Here is a 21150-nt window from a genome sequence, read left to right as displayed (position 1 = left end):
GTTTCCTCCAAGGGACCTCAGTCTCCTGTCCCTTGCCACTTGGCTTTCTGCCATCTTCTGCCATGTCAGGATATTGTACTTGTGGTAGTGTGAATGTAGTTGACCCCCCATAATCTCACAGGGAGTGGCACTATTGGGAGGAGTGGCCTTGTTGGAGTGGGTATAGCCTTGTTGGAGGAAGTGTGTCACTGTGGGGGGGGGGGCAGGCTTTGAGGTTTCTTATGCTCAGATACCACCCAGTGTGTCAGTCGACTTCCTGTTGCCTGCAAGATGTAGGACTGTCAGCTTCAGCACCATGTCTGCCTGCACGCCACCGTGCTCCTCATCATGATGATAATGGACTGAACCTCTGACACTATAAGCAAGCCACCCCAATTACATGTTTTATTTGTGAGAGTTGTCATGGTCATGGTATCTCTTCATAGCAGTGAAAACCCTAAGACAGTATACTCTTGTAAACCTGGTATAGGTATCCTGAGGCCATGCCCTCCTGAGCCCCTGTCCTGTTTTCCAGTCAGGGAAACTAGAAACATGGGAGCTGAAAAGGCCAGACTCCCACCCCAATCCCTTGTCTAGTACAGAAAGATCATTGCTGGCTCCTGGGTTTAGGGCAGGAGAGAGGCCAGGAAGACAGCATGGAGCTGGCTGGAGCAGAAGCCCCCAAGCCATGAAGGGCTCAGAGAGTTGTAGGCTGGGCTGCATGTGGTCAGCCAGCTCCCCCATAGTCCAGATGCTAGCTGGCCCCCAGAACCACCATCTACCTCCTTCGAGCTGTGGACACACTCCTCTTTAGCACTGCAAAGCGCCTGGTTCTGCCAGGTTAATGATTCTGGCAGACACAGACGTAGGGATGCCCTGTAGCCTTCACATATCTTCGGGGCTGTCATGTGGAAAAGAGATCACAGTGGGGGGCAAGTGGAGGAAGCTGTGGGGGGCAGGTTCAGCACTGCTTGAACCGCCTGAGAGAGGATGAGCTAGGTAGAGGGTGGGCGTTCCCTTAGGCTGTCTCATTTACCCCACTAGGCAGTTAATGATTAGACCTTTTTATAGGCAAGGAAACTGAGGCCCAGGGCCATTTGCCAGGGCTGTGGCTGAGTCTGGGCTGGAGCCCAGGTCTCCAGTGCAGAAGGAGGGGCAGGGAAGACAGGCCAGCTCTGCAGCTGATATGCTCACTAGAGCCAAAGACAGGGGTGAGCCTGGGCTAGAGCAGTCAGTGAGCATCCTGTCAACGCAGTCTTTCAAGCAGACCTTGTTGTCTGATTAAATGACATACATCCCCATCGTCCTTCCAAACCCAGATTCTAGGACTCCAAGACATCTTTGGGAGATAGAAGAACTGTGGAAATCCCAGGGTCACAATGAGAATCCTACCCATGAATCTCTGTGCCAGAAACTGGGCTAAACTTTCTGAGTCATCTCCTAGACATGCTCACAACAATAGTGCTACAATTCCATCCCCATTTTCCTTATGGGGAAACGGAAGCTCAGAGACACAAAGCGACCTGCCTAAAATCACACAGCTAATGAGGGGCAGAAGCAGGGCCGAAGCCCAGGTCTGTCACCAGACAGCTTTCTACCTGGGGCCTAGCCTCCCAGAACCCTATGCCCAGTGTGAGGCCGTGCCTGTCTGCCAGGTGGCAGTAGGAGGGCACTGAGGGTGTTCCTAGACCTAGGAGCCCTGTTATCAACCAGGGTTCAGATTTTCACAATGTTCAAAGTCCTTGTGCCTCCTCAGAGGTGGAGCTGGGGAAGGACCAAGCTGGACTCTGGACACCAAAGCTGTATAGTGGGAACGGCATTAGGTCTCACCATAGCCCACCCAGCCCTTTGTGTGATCTATGAGATGGGATGGGGTGAAACCAGTAGGGTTTAGTGGCTCGTGCTCCAAGTCCAGCAGCCCCTCTGTGACCCTAGAGTACAGGCCAAGGAGCCCACTTGCTGAGAAGTAGCGTGAGGAAGAAGGAAAGAAAGCCTATACACCAGTCCTATCTCAGAGCCTTGAAACTGTGTGACCTTGATCCAGGTACCTGCCCTCTCTGAGTATCCATGCTCATGTGCAGAGTAAGGTTGACAGAAGAAATCTTTGAGAGCGTTCCAAAGGGGCTACTTTGTCTATACAAACTGTGAAGTGGCCTTAACCCCCTGTCCCATGGCCCCTGAAGTCCTTCCCAATACCCAGGCTACTCAAAAGTGCCAGGACCAAATTGCAACCATACCTACCAACAGGATATCAGCAACCACTGCCCAGTTGCAAGACAGAAGGAGCTCCCCGAGGGCCAGGAACACCTGTGGACAGAGGATATCCTGGATGAGACTGGCCCCAGCTCAGGCATCCAGCCCTCCCAAGTCTCTCCTCAGTCGTGCAGAGGGAAAACTGAGGCTCCCCAGAGGAAGGCATGTGGAGACAGATGAGTGGGAGGGGTCTGGAACAGCAGCCCCCCAGGATGGATAGGCAGGTTGCCACTGAGACCCCCAAGATGAGCACCAGGCTCCAGGTGTGAGGACCCTGGTTCATGGCCCCCAAGACCCAGCCCTTGGGGATCATCCATGGAACCCCAGAAGGAGGACTCAACAGAGCTGCTAGAGCACTTCCAAATGTGTAGACTCAGGACAAAGAGGCGGAGGTCTCGGCTCGCCCACCCTCTGTTTTCTCCTGAGGACTGCATACACCAGTAAGGTCCCGGGGACCTCCCGAATGGCTTCTCCCAGGCACCTTCCTCAGACCCCACACCCTCAGAGCTAGCCTTAGCACAGCCATTGTGTAGACAAAGGTAATTCCTACTCAAGGCCAAGGCTTTTCTCAGGTCATAGCTGGCCCAGGGCAAAGTCAACCTGAAACACAAGGCTTCGGGCCCCTGTCCAGTGCCCACCCCCTGCCTTGCTCCCAACGTTCAGTGCTGCTGGCCCGACTTACCCAGCTTTCTGAACCACGCTACCTCGTGCCAGAGGATTAGGACAATCCTCATTCCCCTCACTCAAGAAAAGCTTAATGAAGCAGCTGAAGAAAGAGGAGGAAAGGCTCATTTCTCCCAGCTCCAGAGAACGTGTTGCCAGGGTGGCATTAGTTATCCTGGAGTCACGGGGTTATGCCCAAAGCAGCACAGGCTTGAGAACTCAAAGGCTTGATGTCCCAAAGGCAGAGGGAAAAAAAAAAAAAAAAAAAAAAAACCACCAGAAAGGACACCTACTCTATGCCAGGGGTCACCACTCCATTACCCCTCTCCAGTCAGGTAATTTGATAAGGTTATCATCACACCCATGTCACAGATCAGAGCACCCAGGCCCAAGGGTCACTTTCCAGAGAGACCCTCTCCTCTGGGTCTGACTTGTCCATGGTGAGTTTGGGAAGGTCTTTGGCCTAAACGAGTTCCCAGGGGCCTCCAATGGCTACCGTGCCTTTAAAGACTGGTGGGAGGAATCAGATGGAGAGGGAGCCCTGGGCAGGGGTGACCCTCGCAGATACCTAGGGGCAGTCAGGATGGGCTAGAAAGAACTGCAGGCACCCAGGAGGCGGAAGTCCTACAAACAATGCCTGGCTGAGGAGCCTTGTGAGTGGTGACAGGAGGCTGGAATGTGCCGCCACACTGGGTGGGGCGGGAGAAGAACCGGATCCGGTGAAAGAAGGGTAGACAGAGACGAAGCGGCTCTTGTGATCTCTCCACCCAACCCAGAGGCCTGTGGCTGCTGCTTTTGGCCCTCGGTACCCAACTGGGAGGCCCTTGAGGTCAGGGTGGGTCTCCTTCTAGACTTAGGACAAAGTTTGAGCACCCACAGTAGTGGGAAGCAGGAAGTCACTGGTGGGCAGGACTTGGGTGAGGCCCAGGCAGCCACAGCCCTGCATTCCATCTTGGCAGGGCCTGTCAACCCAGATTCTGGACCACATGAAAGCCTGGCCGAGTGCACCTGCCCTTCCCGTGGTGTCCTGTCATCAGTCCACCTCTACCTGAGCTAGAAGCTTCTCCTCTGCACATCCTTCAGCCTTCCCGAGTCCTCCCTTCCTCCGTACAGGATGGACACCCATTGCTAGAGGGGCAAACTCTCCTGTGTGGTATCACCCCTGCCCTCTCCACACCCACAGGCCATGCTGAAATATACCTTTTCCTTCTTCCAGCTGGACTAGGGTGGATCCTGGTCCCAAAATAGAGCCCCTCAGAGGGAGGCTGCAGCCACAATGGGCCCTTTCAAGATGAACAAGCTGCCTTGGGGTGCCAGGTTTCCTCAGACACACCTGGAAACAGGCACCATGCCACCAAATCCATCACTCTATTTGCGGCTTTCAGGGGCAGAGGGCCAGTGGAGAGAGCCTGCCTTCTAATCCCATAATTACAGAGGTTCTTGAGGTAGTGGAGGCTTAGCCTTCTAGGCTCAAGGAGCGGCATTGTCACAAAGGGTGGGACACCTGCTGGGGGACCTTGGGAAGGCCCCCCACACCTACCTAGACAGGCACCAACACACTGTGCTTCCACAGCTGGAAACCTGGTTACCCACACTTGTGGTCCCCCTAGACAGGGTACAAATCCAGTCTTCATTCAATGACTTCCATGATAGAGTCAGACTCAGCTTCAAATAAAAACGAAGCAAACACGGCCAACCATGGTGCTGCATGCCTGCAACCTCAGCCATGGTGCTGCATGCCTGCAGCCTCAGCCATGGTGCTGCATGCCTGTAACCTCTGCATATATTTGCAACCTCAGCCATGGTGGTGCATGCCTGTAACCTCAGCACAATTTCCAGGCCAGCATGGGCTGTGTAGTAAGATCCTGTCTCAAAAAAAGAAAGAAAGAAAGGAAGAAAGAAAGAAAGGAAGGAAGGAAGGAAGAAAAAAGAAAGAAAGGAAGGAAGGAAGGAGGGAAGGAAGGGAGAGAGAAGGAGGGAGAAAGCAAAAAGCAAAGCAGCAGCAGTGAGATGACTCAGCAGGTAAACACACTTGCTATCAGTCTTAAGGATCACAGGCTTAGGAACTGGGCTCCACATGGTAAAAGCATACAACTGACTTGTATTGTGCTACACACACACACACACAAAAAAAAAAAAAAAAAAAAATTTAATAAAGGAAAGAAAGAAGCCAGGCATGGAAATTCACACCTTGTAGTCCCAGCACTTGAGAGGTTGAACCATCCTGAGCTACAGCATGAAACAGCATATAAAAAAGGAAGACAGAGAGGAAGAAGTAGAAAAGAAACAAACAGATACACTCAGGGCTGGCCAAGGTGTCTCAGCAGGAAAAGGCATTTGCCAGCAAGCCTGACGGTCCGAGTTCTATCCTGAGATGGATACCAAGGGCGGAAGGAGAGAGATTCAACATCCCCAACTGTCCTCTGACCTCCACACATGTGCCATGGCGTAAACACCACACACACACACAGACACACACAGACACACACACACACCCCGCACACACTAAATAAATAAATGCTTTGGGTTTTGTTCTTTTTATCTCCAGTTTTGAAGAATTAGGTCAACTGTTCATCCCTCTTGGACAGTCACGTACACCTCATATTGACATGTCCCCTAGCTTGTTCCCCTTAGTCCCTCCCCATCACTGCTCCTATCCAGTGTGGCTGAGCCAGCCAGGACGCAGGCGCAGACCGGTTGCTAGCAGCTGCCAAGATGCTTGCCCTTAGGTTCAGGGAGGCAGGCGAACCCCAGTGCCTGCTGACCCTGTATGACTCCTCATCCTGCATCCTAGATGCTCCTTCAGTGTGCCTCCTCCTGCTCCTCGCTGATGACTTGATCCAGGCCTCCCCAGTTTCTCAAGCCCTATCATCTCCCTCAATACCCGCCCAGAGGGGACTTCCAAAGGGGAAATCTGGCTCTGCCTTCGGCTCCTCCTCGAGGCCTGGTGGCTTCCCTGTGCCCTGACTTAGTTCCTGATGGTATGAGGGCCTGGGAACACTGCCTAGGGCCTGAGAAATGGCCTGTGCTGGAGAGCCCCTGACCCCTGACATTTCATCCTCGAGCTGGGCCAGTGACAATTGCTGTGTTTGGCTTTAGTCATCCTAGCCAGAGAAGCTTGCATACATTCCACACGTTTACACTATCGCTCATCCTCACACACATACCACACACACACACACACACACACACACACACACACACACACATATGCAACAACATAAACATACATAGATTCCTGCACACATAACTACATGTATGCAAGGCCTCATACATGTTCATGCAAGCTTCAATACATATGCACACACAGTCAAAAACCTGAGATACACACACAACACTCACATATCAATGTACACAAATACGCAGGTAACAGAGAAGATATACAAAATATACCAAAACAGGTGTGGTACCAGGTATGAAGTGAGCCCTGTAAATTCCAGCTACTTGGGAGGCTGAGGCAGGTGGTCACTTGAGTCCAAGAGTCTGAGCCAGTCTGGGCAACATGGTAAGACACTCAGAAACAAAAACCAAACTACATGATGAGTGTATGACTTAGTATTGGTGTTAGTAGAGCCACAGGCTGAGCACTAGCTGAAGAACATCCTACCATGCACCCACACAACACTGTGGTCTTATAACAGAGCCAGCAAGTCATACACACACACACACACACACACACACACACACACACACACACACTCTCACTCTGTACACATTCATACACAAAACATACACACACTCATGTGCCTACCTTTGTATGTCTTTGTGATGAGAATTGTGCACAACTCTCATCACAAATGCACACAAAGGCAGGCACACACACACACACACACACACACACACACAGGAGGAAAGAAGAGGGGTCTATCCTGGGCAGGGTCAGTTCCCAAAGACCTGTGTCTTCAACCTGAGCCCATCTCAGCCTCCAAACTGGGCAGTTACTGATCTCTGAAGAATGGATTCTAAGACCCTTTAGAAGGGAGAAGGCCACTGTCCCCCCTGAACTCACAGGACCCAGGAAAAACTGAGCAAACCTCTTCCACTTACGCAGCAATGCCACATTCAGCGTGGCTGAGTCAGCCAGGACACAGACCCAGAGTACAGCCTGGCCGCCAGCAAGCTGCCGTGTGGCTGGCATGCTCTACCCATAGTCCTGCCAACCTGTAATGGCAGGGGCTGGCATGGGGCACAAGGGCACTGACTGGTCTCCAGAGGCCAGCAGCCACCCAGCAACCTGCTAAACTGGCAGCTCTGGAAGGCGAGGCAGCAAGCTCCAGGGTCCTCCTGGGGAATCCTGTCAGGGTGTGAGCTTTCCTGATGGGCTGTGCTGCCATGCAAGGAGAGACGCCTGTGGGATCCTCATATGATGGTGGCGCTCTTTAAGCCCCACTGAGCCAGGCCTGAGGGTGGGGTGCTGATTACTCAAGCCCAAAGAGCAGAAGGCAAAGGGGCTTCTCCCAGAAGTCCTCAGGGGCAATATTGGGAAGTGGTAACAGAATTCTGAAGATCTGAGACACCATTCCTGGCACACCACCCCAGGAGCCCACCCTTAGATGGCCTGGGACCACAGTTCCAATGAACACACATCTTGGCTGATCCTGGACAGCCTTGGGACTCCTCAAGGCTGAGATGGACAGCCACCTCAGCCAATGTCAAGTGCCACAGAGATGCCCATGCTGGCTCTGCCCCACTCTACCTTGGGTAGGGAGCAAATTCAATGTCCTGATCAAGTTTGGGGTGGAGAGGGTCCTAGAGGTCGTCTGAGGCAGCTCCCGGGTAAAGACAGAGGCCAAGCTTGCATCATAGGCTTGCCTTCTCTCCAGAAGCCGAAAGTGGCAAGGCAGGGGAAAGTGTTTTTCACCAAAGACAAGAACAAAATGTAATGAAATAAACATTAAATACTGGCAAGCAAGCAGAAAGGCAGATGATGCTGCAGCATCTCCTTCCCAGAGTCTCCTCCCCAGAGCCACTCCACAAAACCTTCCACTCCGCAGGAGAACAAAGCCCATGGATGTCCTTAGCAGAGAGCCAGTGGGACAAGTCACTACAAAAATGAGGACCATGAACAGTGACGCCTGCCCTGCCTCCACCAGCCTGAAGGCAGCCCCCGATTCCAGAAAGGGATGCACCCACCAATTACACAGAGGAGCCCTGCTGCACCCAGCATTTACCTAAATCCCTGCCTAGGAGCAGAGCCCAGGTGTCCTACAAAGACTCCTTCCCACCTGGTTCTGCAGTTCCCTCAGGGGATAGAAAAGTCTACGGGACCCAATGTTCAACCCAAACTACAGCCCCTGTGCAGAAGAGGACAGCCACAGAGAAGCCTGGACCGGAGTCAAGAACTCTGAGAGCACAGTCAGGGCAGTGTCTGAGCAGAGCTGCCCGCACCCAGGGTGGGGGAGTGTGATTTATGAGATTTGTGTGCACCACAGGAACTGTGCAGGAAAATAGGAGGGGGGGAGAGAGGTAAAGGGGGGGGAGGGGAGGTAGAGAAAGAAAGAGATAAGGAGAAAAGAGAGAAAGAGAATTGAGAGACAGAAAAAAGGTAGAAAGAAAAGTTAGGAAAATTTCTCTCTCTCTCTCTCTCTCTCTCTCTCTCTCTGTCTTTTTCAAGACAAGGTTTCTCTGTCACCCTGGCTGTTCTGGAACTCTCTGTAGACCAGGTTGGCCTCGAACTCACAGAGATCCTCCTGCCTCTGCCTCCTGAGTGCTGGGATTAAAGGCGTGCACTGCCACGCCTGGCTCACCTGATCTCTAATAGGAAGGAAAAGGGGCTAGAGAGATGGCTCAGTGCTTAAGCGTGCTCTGCTCTTCCAGCACACAACAGACAGTTCATAAATGCCTGTAACTCCAGTTCCAAGGGATCTAACACATACCCTCCTCTGACTTCCATGGGCACTGCACATGTGTGTCACACACACACACACACACACACACACACACACACACACACACAGAGAGAGAGAGAGAGAGAGAGAGAGAATGCATTCACACATACACATGAAATAAAAACAATGTTTTTAAAATAGAAAAGGAAAGAAAGGAGAGAGAGAACCACAAACAAGGAAGAGAGACGGAGGCAAGAAGGAAGGGAAGGAGAGGAAGGAGAGGGGGGAGAGAGAAACAGGGGCAGAAGCTCACCTAGAAGGCAGATGGGAAGGGAAGGGGCACAAGCATCCTCATAATTATTTCAGACTATAGAAGAATATAAGAAGGGTGTGCATTCACTACAGGAAGTGCTCACAGACAAAGCCTGCCCTCAGGAGGAGGCTAAGACATAAAGGGAGATGACTTACCTGAGGAAATAATACTAAATGGAGGAGCAAAAACCACAAACAATAACTACATGGAGCTAACACATTAAAAATAGTCTCACTTCCTGGTGGTTGCTAAGAGGACAACAAGAAAAAAAATCACAGAAGTGAGTGACTTGGAGGATGGGCAAAGATGAGCAAGGCACAAAACTATGACGGTGAGTTACAGAGACATGTGATTAAGGAGGTGCCTGCTCTCAGGGCCAAAGACTTGGGAGGGACGACCCTCGCACGTTTTGCTCCATTGGTATCTGCTTGCCTCATGCAAGTACCAGCCCCGACCGTGACCCAGCACAAGGAAAAGGAAACTGTCCAACCTAAGAAATACTCCAAGAGATAAAATGAGGAAGGACCCTGCAGTGACCCTGCAGTAGGAAAGCATTGTCACGACCAACTGAGATGCTGCGGAGCACCTACCAGCAGCACACTTCCCGGCTGTGAGGAGCGGCTTCCGGAAATCTTTGCCCTGTAGTCAGGCCCCTGTCCCCTAGAATCAGCTGTACCTGGCAACTTGCTTTGAATGAGTAAATTCCAGCAAAGGGGGTGGGGTAACATTTCCGCGACTGGGCTGTAAAATACTGCCTCCTCCTTCCTAGTCAGCCTTTCACTGTCCTCTCAGCCTGCATGCTGTGATGAAGCAAACTGCTAAGTCAAAGAAGCCGCTGATGGAGAGTGTAGCTCAGTGCGAAAGACCATGCCTGCCTTGCTTGAGGCCCTATGACTGATCTCAAGACTGTAAAATAAAATAAAATAAAATAAAATAAAATAAAATAAAATAAAATAAAATAAAATAAAATAAAATACCACTTATCAAGAAACGAGAGGCAACCATCAGCAAGGAAAGGGGACTCTCTGCCGGTAACCACTAGTGAGCCTGGCAGCCTTCCCCAACCCACCAGAGACCTTGACCAATACCTCAGTTGCACCCTTGAGGAAGACAAAGATCCCACTAATCTGTGCCTGTATCTGTAACCCACTCAGACTGTGAGACAACAATATTTGTTTTATGTTGCTGTGTTCGGGGGTGATTTGTTACACAGCAATAGAGACTAATACACTGACTAAGCTATTGGATTTCAAGAACAAATAATGAAATATCTGGGTACCCACAAGGGGAAAAAAATAAAAGGATTAACACTAAAGATTTTAAAGACCAAGGCTGGACATGGTAGCATATGTGTTTAACCCCTGCATTGGGAAGCAGAGGCAGTGGATCTCTATGAGTTGGAGGACAGCCTGGTCTACATAGTGAATTCCAGGACATCCCAAGTTACATAGTAAGACCCTGTCTCAGAAAACCAAAAAATTAAAAGAAAAAGAAAGAACTGGGCACCGGGACACATGCTTGTAATCTCAATAGTCAGGAGATGGACGCAGAAGGATCACTAGTTTGAGTTTGAGGCCAGCCTGGGCTATACAGAAAGGAGACAGATTAGAGAAGCTAGCTCTACCTGCCCTGGGAGCATTAGGCCAGGGATTAGGCACAATTAAGCAACATAAGGCAATTCTGGTAAACACCATTAAGAATGATAATTTGAGGGTGGAGAGATGACTCAGTGGTTAAGAGCACTTGCTTCTCTTTCAGGGGACCCAAGTTTAATTTCCAGCATCTACATGGTGGTTCACAACCATCTATAACTCTAGTTACAGGGAATCTGATGCTTTCTTATGCTCTCTATGGGCACCAGGCATGCATGTGGTGCACATACATACATGTGGGCAAAACACTCATACACACAAAAATGTAAAAAAGAAAGAAAGAATTTTAATTTTGGTGTTTGGGTCATGGCTCAGTCAAATGCTTGTTTACTGGAGGCCTGAATTCAGATGCCCAGTATCCACGTAAAGAACCAGGTACAGGAACTTTTGAGTGTAATCCAAGTACTGCAGAGGCAGGACTAGGAAAAAGGAGGACTGCTGGGCCTTCTTGGCAAGCCAGTCTACCTCAGTCAGTGAGGTTGGGTTCAGTGGGAGAGCTTGTCTCAAAAAATACAGTGGAGAGCAATAGAGGAAAACACTGGATGCCAACCTTGGGCCTCACATGCACACAAAAATGAATAAATAAGTAGTTTATTTAGGGAATGCTAATGTTGTGATAATTCTTTGAGATATGCTTCTTGATAGTTGCTTCCTTCGAATAAACTTCAACTATTGGCAGCAAGCCGATCAGCCGTTTGAGTGACAGCTGTCGGGTCCTGTCCCACGCCTGGCTGCCTCCAGCAGGGAAATGCCAGCCAAGCAGCCTGTCACTAAACAACAACCGAGCCATATTTGGTTTTTGATTTTTGTTTTTGTTGTTGGTTGACCTGATTTGGCTTGTTGTTGTTGTTGTTGGAGAGGGTGTTGTTTTTTAAGATTGGGTCTCCGGGAACCTTGACCTGAACAGCTAAGGATAACCTTGAACTTCTGATTCTCCTGTCTCTACCTTCTGAGTGCTGCAATGACAGAGGTCTACCACTATATTCAGTTTACGTAGAGTTAGGGATCGAACCCAGGACCTCATCCGTTTCAGGCAAGCACTCTACCAACTGAGCTACATCCCCAGCCCTGGTTTTACTGTTTTGAGTTAAGATCTCACTAGGTAGCTCTGTCTCGCCTGGTGTTCTCTAGTCAGGATGGCCTTGAACTCACCCCCTCCTGCCTCAGAAATTCTGGATGCTGGGATTAAAGGTCTGTACATCAACTGACTATTTTAAGTCTTCTACGATCACTCTGAAGAATAATGACCACTGAAATGCCGTGACTCCTGCTCCAGAAGGCCTTGGCGTAGTCATGCCTGCTCCAGGCAGCCTGCATCACATGCCTTGGGAACTCCAGATGACCCTGCTTATCCTGGAGCTGTCCTCTCAAGCCAGGAAGGAGCACTTCACGGTGCCCCAGAAGAAAGCCCATGACTCATGATGCTAGATCTATACCTGATCCTTACATAGGACCTTTGGTTGGTAGAACTTCAACAATGAGCTGTGATTAGTGAAAATTATAATGTCACATTTGCATTTTATAGCTATACCACAACCCTTTGCTGTTTGGCTCACTTTGGGGGACACCCTCCTAGGATACCCAATGAAGTTAGAAGGGTAGAAGGCTTCTCCTTAAATGGTCTTTTCTTGCTTGCTGGTCTCCATTGCGGGTAAGCAGAACTAGCCAGTAACATGTTGATAGTGGCGGCGGCAGCAAACAGGCCGTGGCCACAGCCATAAGGGAGCAGGAGAGCAGCAGAGCAGTTGCAGGAAATACCAGGGGCAGAAATGGTAGGGATCACAGGTGGTGGAGACAGCAAAGGATGGTGGAAATACAGAAAGCAGAAGCTATAAAGAGCCAAAGATCACAGGCGGAGGGCCATAGTCCTCGGAAGAGGTCCAGGGGACTGTCAAGTTTTAAAAGCCAAGAGTCCCAGCACTCAAACTTAGGAGCTGTAATGCCCGCTTGCTGACTGTTCCTGATTACTGCCCCTTACTGCTGCTTAAACAGCAAGGATTGGACTAACTGGGAATGCCCAGCCACCGGCAATTGAAAGTCAGAGCAGGCGGTGGTGGCGCATGCCTTTTATCCCAGCGCTCGGGAAGCAGAGGCAGGAGGATCTCTGTGAGTTCGAGGCCAGCCTGGTCTACAGAGTGAGATCCAGGACAGGCACCAAAACTATACAGAGAAACCCTGTCTCGAAAAACCAAAAAAAAAAAAAAAAAAAAAAAGTCAGAGCAATGTCATCCAACCTGAGCACCTACAGCCATGGGTCTCTGGCTTCTATGGCCTAAAGCTATAAGCTTCTGGACTCTACAGCTTGCAGCCGTTCTCAGCCTTCCTAATGCTTTAATACAGTTCCTCATGTTATGGAGACCCCAAACTATACAATTATTCCCATTGCTACCTCAAAACTGTAACTTTGTTACCATTATGAATCATAATGTAAACATCTGATATGCAGAATATCTGATATTTGACCCCCCATGAAAGGGTCATTTGACCCACAAGGGTCATGACCCACAGGTTGAGAACCACTGGCTTAGAGCTATGAGTCTATCAACCCAATCCCTAAGCCTTCGGCACCCAAGGACCCGGGACTACCTGTATAAGAAGAGCTAGTTCTCATGTACTCATGGTTTCCATCTGAGTAGAGCAAAAATAATGAGATTGCTTCAGAAAAGAAAAAAAAAAAACCTATTTCAACCCATTTAACCCCAAAATATACCCACTTTGGAGGTGACACAAAATAAAGAACTCGGCAATAGAGAATCTATATACACAGACTGATAATGAGCACCGGCTTCATTTAAATATGGGACCACTGTCAAGCAGCTACGGCGATTATGCACAGAGAACAGATTGTGCATATTATAACTCTAGAAAATGTAAAAATAAAAATAATAAAACTTGGGAGGTTAGGGAGAGAAGGAGGGGAGGAATTCTCTTTCCTAGCTGATATTGGTCAATAAATCCAAACTTTTACAACCAATTTGAATTTAATACTTTTGACTTCACCTCAGTTTCTTCAGGAAGAATCACATAAGTAACACACACCCTGCGATTCTGCTTCTAGGAAGTGTCTAATAAAGGCAAGCTAGAAAGACAGGAAGTCAACTGGTGGCTGCCTAGGCCTGGGGAAAAAAAGAATAGATGGTGTAGAGATGGGGAGTATCTTAGTTATTTTTCTATTGCGATAAGACACCATGACCAATCAACTTATAAGAGAAAGAGTTTATTTTGAGCTTACAGTTTTCAGAGGGTGAGTCCAAAACCATCATGGTGGGGAGCATGGCAGCAGGCAGGCAGGCATGGCACTGGAGTAGTAGCTGAGAGCTCACATCTTGAAACAACAACTACGAGACAGTGAGAGCTAACAGAATGTCATGGACTTTTGAAATCTCAAAGCTCACCTCTAGTAACACAACTTCTCCAAGGGCCAGGAAGTGAAACATAGTGGTTTGAAGGAGAATGGCCCCTACAGGCTCATATGTTTGAATACTTGGTCCCTAGTTGATGGAAATCTTTGGGAAGGACTAGGAGGTGTGGCCTTGTTGGAGTAGGTATGTCACTGGTATATTATCACAGCAATAGAAAAGTAACTAAGACAGGGAGTGACAGCCAATGAGGACAAAGCCTCCCTCTAGAGTGATGAAACATTCTAAAATCAGTGCAGGAGCTGGGCATAATTGCATGTACCTGGAGTTCCAGTACCTTGGAAGGCTGAGGCAGAACAATCACTTGAGCCCAGGGATTCAAAACCAGTCTGAGCAACATAGCAAGTCCTTATCTCAAAAGGGAAAATCAATGTAGAAATGGTCACATAGCTCTGAATACTTAGGAAACCATGAGCTACACACTTTAAATATGTGAGTTGTACAGTATATGAATTATATCTCAACAAATCTGTTCTAAAAATTACAAAGTAGGCCTGTGAAATGGCTCAGTGAGTAAGGGCCCTTGCTGCCAGGGCTGATAATCTGAGTTCAATTCCCCAATCATGTGATGGGAAGACAGAATATCATCCTGCAAATTGTCTCTTAACTTCTACATGCACATCATAGCATATGCACACACAGGCACATGCACACATGCACACACACACACAAAATAAGCAACTGAATATAAAAAAAAGTTGTTTAAGGTGCTGGAGAGATGGCTCAGTGGTTAAGAGCACTGACAGCTCTCCTAGAGGACCTGGGTTCAATACCCAGCACCCACATGGTGGCTCACAACTGTCTGTAATTCCAGTTCCAAGGGATCTAACACTTCTGGCCTCCATGGCCATCAGGCACACACATGGTTCACGGGCATGCGTTCAGGCAAACCAATCATACACATTAAATAAAATAACAATAATTTATAAAAAGTTATTTAATATCACGTGACCACATGACCCCAGTTGAATGAAGATATTTCTGACTCTCTGAGCACAGTGGTGCATGCCTGTAATCTCAGCATGTGGGAGGCTGAAGCAAGAAGTTGTCACAAGTTTGAGAGCAGCCTTGGCTCCATACTGAGTTAGGCCAGCCTGGGCTACAGAGTGAAACTCTGTCTCAAAATAACAACAACAAAGGTGTTTCTAGTGAACCATAAACCAGGGAATGGGTACAGAAAGACAAACAGAATGATGGTCCTCTACTGAAACATACATGGATGTAAACATATATAAGTATCAGTTTCCTCTTTGTGCTTTCTGAGTTACTTTATTTTCTTTCTTTTCTGAGATAGAATCTCACTGTGTACTTCTGGAACTCAGTATGAAGAGCAGGCTAGCCAGACTGGCCTCCTCTGCCTCCTCTACCTCTGCTTCTCAAATGCTATTGCACCTGGCAAACTGCGGGGGGAAATAGTTAGTTAGTTAGTTAGTTAGTTAGTTAGTTAGTTAGTTAGTTAGTTAGTTAGTTAGTTTGTTTTTTGAGACAGAGTTTCTCTGTGTAGTCCTGGTTGTGCTGGAATGCACCCTGTTGACCAGGCTGGCCTCAAACTCACAGAAATCCACTTGCCTCTGCCTCTGCCTCGAACCCCACTAACCACTGACTTTTTAAAAGTTTCCTCCAAGCGAAAATATAAATGTTGGGGCAGGAAGGATGGCTCAGAGTTAAGAGTACTGGTTGCTCTTGCATCAGTAGTGCCAGACATGCATGTGGTGGTGCACATACATACATGCAGACCAACCTGCGAGCATGTAACTTGATACACAAAGTAGTCTAGACTGTTGCTCCCAACCTTGTCTTAATGATGACAGTGCCATGCACCCCCAGCCCCTGGTCTGTGAATACCTGGAGGGTTATCCTGGTGCTGTTTCTCTTCATTCAAACTCCTGGCTTCAAGTTACCAGCCTAAAGCTCTGTCCTGAACCCCAGGCTCACACGTGTCAGCTGCTCCTTGGCATCTTCAGTTGGATGTCCTAAGAGGCAGCCTGTGATGGTCCTGAGTTGTATAAGAAAGAAACTGGGGGTTGGGGGTTTAGCTCAGTGGTAGAGCACTTACTTGCCTAGCAAGCGCGAGGCCCTGGGTTTGGTCCTCAGCTCTGAAACAAACAAACAAACAAAAGAAAAAAAAAGGAAAAAGAAAAAAATAACAAAAAAGACCAAGAAAGAAACTGAGCAAACCATGAGGAAGAAGCCAGTAAGTGTCACTCCTCCACGGCCTTGCTCCAGTTCTTGCCTCTTGCTTGAGTTCCTGCCCTGATGTCCCTCGGTGATGGGCTGTAAACTTTACGACAAACAAACCCTTTCTTCCCCTACTCGCTTTTGAGCATGGTCTTGAGCACAGCAGCAGAAACCCTAAGTGAGACACAGTATGACCAGCTGCCCCATGCTTCTGCTGCGCTGCTCCCCCCCCCCCCCCCCCCCCGCCACAGTGGGGGGAACCATGAAACAAACCTCCTCCAACCATGACACAAAAATAAAGCCTTCCTTAAGTTGCTGTCGTCGTCGGAGCAACAGAAAAAGCAACTAATATACATCCCAAATTTAACATGCTTAAATTGGAACCCCACAGAACTTTAAAAACAGCCACCCTGCCCCTCCCTCAGACATCCCCTCAATAAATAGCAACTCCTTGACTCAGGCCCCAAGCCACAGAGACACTCTCAACAACTCCCTTTCTTCCACTCTTTACACCCAACCTGTCAGAAAATCCTGTGGCTCTGCTCCCGTTACAGCCCCAGAACCTGACTACTTCGCCACACTTCCTCAACGGCCAGCCTGGCCCACACCACCGCCCTCGCTGGCCTGCATCGTTGGAAAAACCTCTTCATCCGGACTTTGGCACCTCCATTCCATCTCAACACAACAGTCAGAGAACTGCCCCTGCCTTTTTTATTTCAAGTTTCCCCCTTATCTATTTAATATTTGTGCTCGTGCATGCACACCGGGGAGGCTGGGTGACATGTGCGCACACCACAAAGCCAGAACTGGCAGAAATCGGTTCTCTCCTTCCACCGTGTTGGTCCCAGGGATCGAACTCAGGTTGTCAGGCTTGGCAGCAAGCTCTCTTACCTGCTGAGCCCTCTCACTGGCCCCAGAGAGAGTTCCTTAAGCTGTGTGACTGACAGTTGCAAAATGGCCCCAGTTAATCCTGCTACATCATGTTCATGCCTTGGCATTGTGCTCTCACTCAGTGAACTACGTGGGCCCTACATCACCTTAGCCAACAGAAGAAGGCAGAAGTGATGTTCTTCCTGGGGACTAAAAGACTTCGTATCTTCCCCTTTGGTCTCTTAGATACTGTTCTGAAACCACCATGAAAGAAGCTGATCTACTCTAACGAAGGGTACAGAGTCACGTGGAGAAGAGCCTCAGGAGACCAGTGTGGGCATCACAGCCTATCCCAGGCCAGTGCAGCCATATGAGGGAGGCAAAAAATAAGGCAGGAGAGAAACCGTCCTGCCATGAGGAATAATACTTACATTTAGCAGCACTGTGGTGCTAGGGATGTGGTTCAGTGGGTAGGGTGCTCAGCCAGCATGCACAAAGCCCTGCTTTTGATCCCCAGTACTGTTTAAACCATGTGCAGTGGTAAACACCTGTAACCCCAGCCCTTGGGAAGTGGAGGTGGAGGCAGGAGGACCAGAAATTCAAGGCTATGCTTGGCTACATAGTGCGTTCAAAGCTTTCTTAGTCAGGGTTAATGTCACTGTGACGAAACACCATGACCAAAAGCAATCTGGGGAGGAAAGGGTTGACTTCACTTACATTTCCACACCACTGCTCATTATCAAAGGAAGTCAGGACAGGAACTCAAACGGGGCAGGAACCTGGAGGCAGGAGCTGAGGCCTTGGAGGAGTGCTACTTACTGGCTTACTCCTCATGGTTTGCTCAGCCTGCTTTCTTATAGAACCCAGGACCACCAGCCCAGGAACACCCCCACACACTCACAATGGGCAGGGCCCTCCCTCATCAATCACTAATTAAGAAAATGCCCTACAGGCTTGCCTACAGCCTGATCTTATGGAAACATTTTCTCAATTGATGTTCTCTCTTTTCTGATGACTCTAGCTTGTGTCAAGTTGACATAAAACTAGCCAGCAAAGAGGCCAACCTGGGCCACATGAGACTCTATCTCAAAATAATAATGATTATAATTATTATAGTAGACTGTTTTAAGCCACTAAGTGTTGGGGTGATTTGTGAGGCAGCAAGAGATACCCACTTAGTCAACATTAATTAGATCACTTGACTTGTATGCAGGACACACTCAATGGTCCTCACTTCACATCTGAAACCAAGTCATTGTAGCTACAAGGTGTTAACGATCTGCATCCCCCACTTCCTAAGGCCATTACTCTGACCTCATTTCCTGCACCGTGTCTTGGTTCACCCCATCCCAGGTACATTTCCTTGGTCCCCATCGGTCACTTTCTCTTCCCTGGAGTCTCGACACCTGCTATTCCCTCTGCACAGATTGCTCTTCCCCATGGCTCCTCACTTGTTTCTGGTCAGCATGAAGCATTCATCACAGTGAGGGTCCTATATCCCCTGGGCCCTTGAACTGTCACCCAATGTCCTTTTCTGTTATCCCCCACAGAGCACATCCTCCTCTTTTTTTTTTCATTCCATGTATTATTAGAGGCTGACTCCCCCATTAATACCTTCACCATTAATTCTAATATGGTTAAATAATTTACTTCATCTGCTTAAAGCAAAAGGAAACAAAAACAGAGCCTCCATTCCTCTTACCATTCAGCCCCAGACCTCCAGAATCTTGACGTTTATGCTTGTATTTCTTAGGTAAAGTAAGATTTATGTTCCTGTTGTGTAGACTGAATTTTCAAACCAACAGACCACAAAGACCTTCTGAAAAACCAGGTCGACTTGACAAAGCTTTCTGAAACTAGCCAGTCACAATGATGTCAAAAACTTTGACCACGTGTTTGTGCTAACAGCATAAAGTTCTGATTTTTGGTTAAGCTTTGCTTGCAAAGCTTATGAAAGATCTATATAAGATTCTCTCAACGCGTGGTGCTGGCACACACATTTAGTCCCAGCACTCGGGAGGCAGAGCCAGAGGTGGATCTCTGTGAGTCCAAAGCCAGCCTGGTCTACAGAGCGAGTTCCAGGACAGCCAGGGCTACACAAAGAAACCCTGTCTCGAAAACCAAAACAAAACAAAAGGATTCTCCCTGCTGCAGCGGAGGGACACTTACAATCTCCTACTCCCAGAAGGGGACTGTGAATTAGGACCGGATGTGAATAACTTTTACACTGCAATATCTCCATGCTCCTGGTTTTCAACACCATAACCATAGACTGTGTGCTGTTTTGTTCAGTACTATTCCCCAGTGTTTAGACACTGGTGTACACGGGATGTACTGGGACACATTTGATGGGGACAGGGATCCTTGCTGTTCCTTCTGGCTAAAACGGGGCCTCAGATCTACTCCTTGAGACCTCGGACACATCAATACACACATCCTGTCAGCTCAGGAAGCCCAGCTGAAGTTGGAGGTGCTACTCGAACCCCAGGTTTCTCACCTGTGAGATCAAAAGAACAGAGTAGATCTGCAGACTCACAGCCAGTGGGCTTCTTGTCTGTGGGCACAGACATGCTTCCCTTCAAGGTGAAACCTCAGAGGGACCCAGACCAGAGGGCAGGTGACAAGACCTGAGCCACAGTAACCAACTGGATTTTCCAAAAATGATAAGCCTTGGCCATCACATGCTCTCTCAGGTTACTGATCCTCCCTCCCATCAAAGGACAGACTCCAGGGAGCTGGAGAGATGACTCAGCAGTTAAGAGCACCAGCTGCTCTTCCAGAGGACCCAAGTTCAGTCCCCCACACCCCATACTGGACAGCTCACAATCACCTGTAACTCCATCTGCAGGGAAATTGACACCATTTTCTGTCCTTCTCAGGCACCCAAAAATATATGGCATACACTCACACAGGCACACACACATACTTGTAAATCAAAATAAATCGGTTTCTAAAAATGGACTCTGTTTCTCCAACCTGCTATTTTGAGCAGGAAGTCAGGGTTCAAGAGAAAGTATCACTTTCAAAGTAACTTTCCAGGACTGGTCATTTGAGGCAAGATGGCTTCACCTGGCTCACTATCCCTGGCTGCAAGTGCTTGGAATCTGGCCACCATGTTGTGAGGGAGCCCTGGCCATACAGAGAGGTCATGGGCAGGTGCTCCAGCTAAGATCTCATCAACTGCCAGACAGCTCTGGCTTCTGGGATCCAGCCCTACCCATCTGCCTACATGACTTCAGATAGAAAAACCATGTCACCCTCTCCTGCCTCCAAATGGAAAATCTGTGAGCAAAATAAATGCTTTCGTTGTTTTGAGCGGCCAAGTTTCATCACATAACCATAGTAACTAGAACAGGCTCAGAAGTCCATTTATCTCCTCAATGAGACTACAAATAAGTAGCCTGCATCTTATTGCTGAGAAGACTGAGGATCAGGGGGGTCAGTATCTTGCCCTAGGTCACACAGCTAGGAAGTGAAGAAGCAGGAAGGATAGTCAGGTCTTTCAGATTCTCCAGAGCATACTCTTTACCATGCCCCAACTCTGGCTGCTTCATCCTGAACCCAACACCCACCAAAAGTGGGGCTGTCAACATCCAGCCACCAGGTCAGCAACGGTTGAGCCCCTGCATCAGGCTCGGTCCTCCTCTGAGGACAAACCCCTTCTCCTCTGAAGGGCAGCCGCTCTGGGAAGAAGGCCAAGGAAGGGGTGTGAGCCAAGACCTGCTGCGAGTGTGTCTGGATCCTAATTAACGGCTGGGAAGTCCACTTCCCTTGCCAAGAGGCCTGAAGGATGGGAGAGGGAGCCCTCACACCTGCAGGCGGGCCACAGGGCCTGGGCTCCCACAGCAAAGGCCCAGACCAGACTTTATATGCTCAGGAAACTTCATTTCCATGGAACTCAGGAAAACTTGGTCTCTACCAATTTGGGAGCAGACATACTGTTCTGCCAAAACCCCCTCCTTCCCACGCAACACAGTTACAGCAGCGAAAGTAAG

General features: G+C 48.9%; 1 protein-coding gene across 1 annotated transcript in view; it reads right to left on the bottom strand.

Moving 5' to 3' along the window:
• The window catches only part of Spns3 (SPNS lysolipid transporter 3, sphingosine-1-phosphate (putative)), a 55015-nt gene that overhangs the window by 4983 nt on the left and 28882 nt on the right, over positions 1-21150 (bottom strand). Inside the window, exon 9 of the mRNA XM_052757608.1 lies at positions 2221-2286. Within this exon, the coding sequence (XP_052613568.1) occupies positions 2221-2286 (66 nt within the window). The remainder of the gene's footprint in view (positions 1-2220; positions 2287-21150) is intronic.

Source organism: Peromyscus californicus, unplaced genomic scaffold (assembly GCF_007827085.1).
Source record: "Peromyscus californicus insignis strain IS unplaced genomic scaffold, ASM782708v3 Scaffold_3__1_contigs__length_106647218, whole genome shotgun sequence".
Taxonomy (NCBI): Eukaryota; Metazoa; Chordata; class Mammalia; order Rodentia; family Cricetidae; genus Peromyscus; species Peromyscus californicus.
This window is presented reverse-complemented; position numbering and strand designations above follow the sequence as displayed.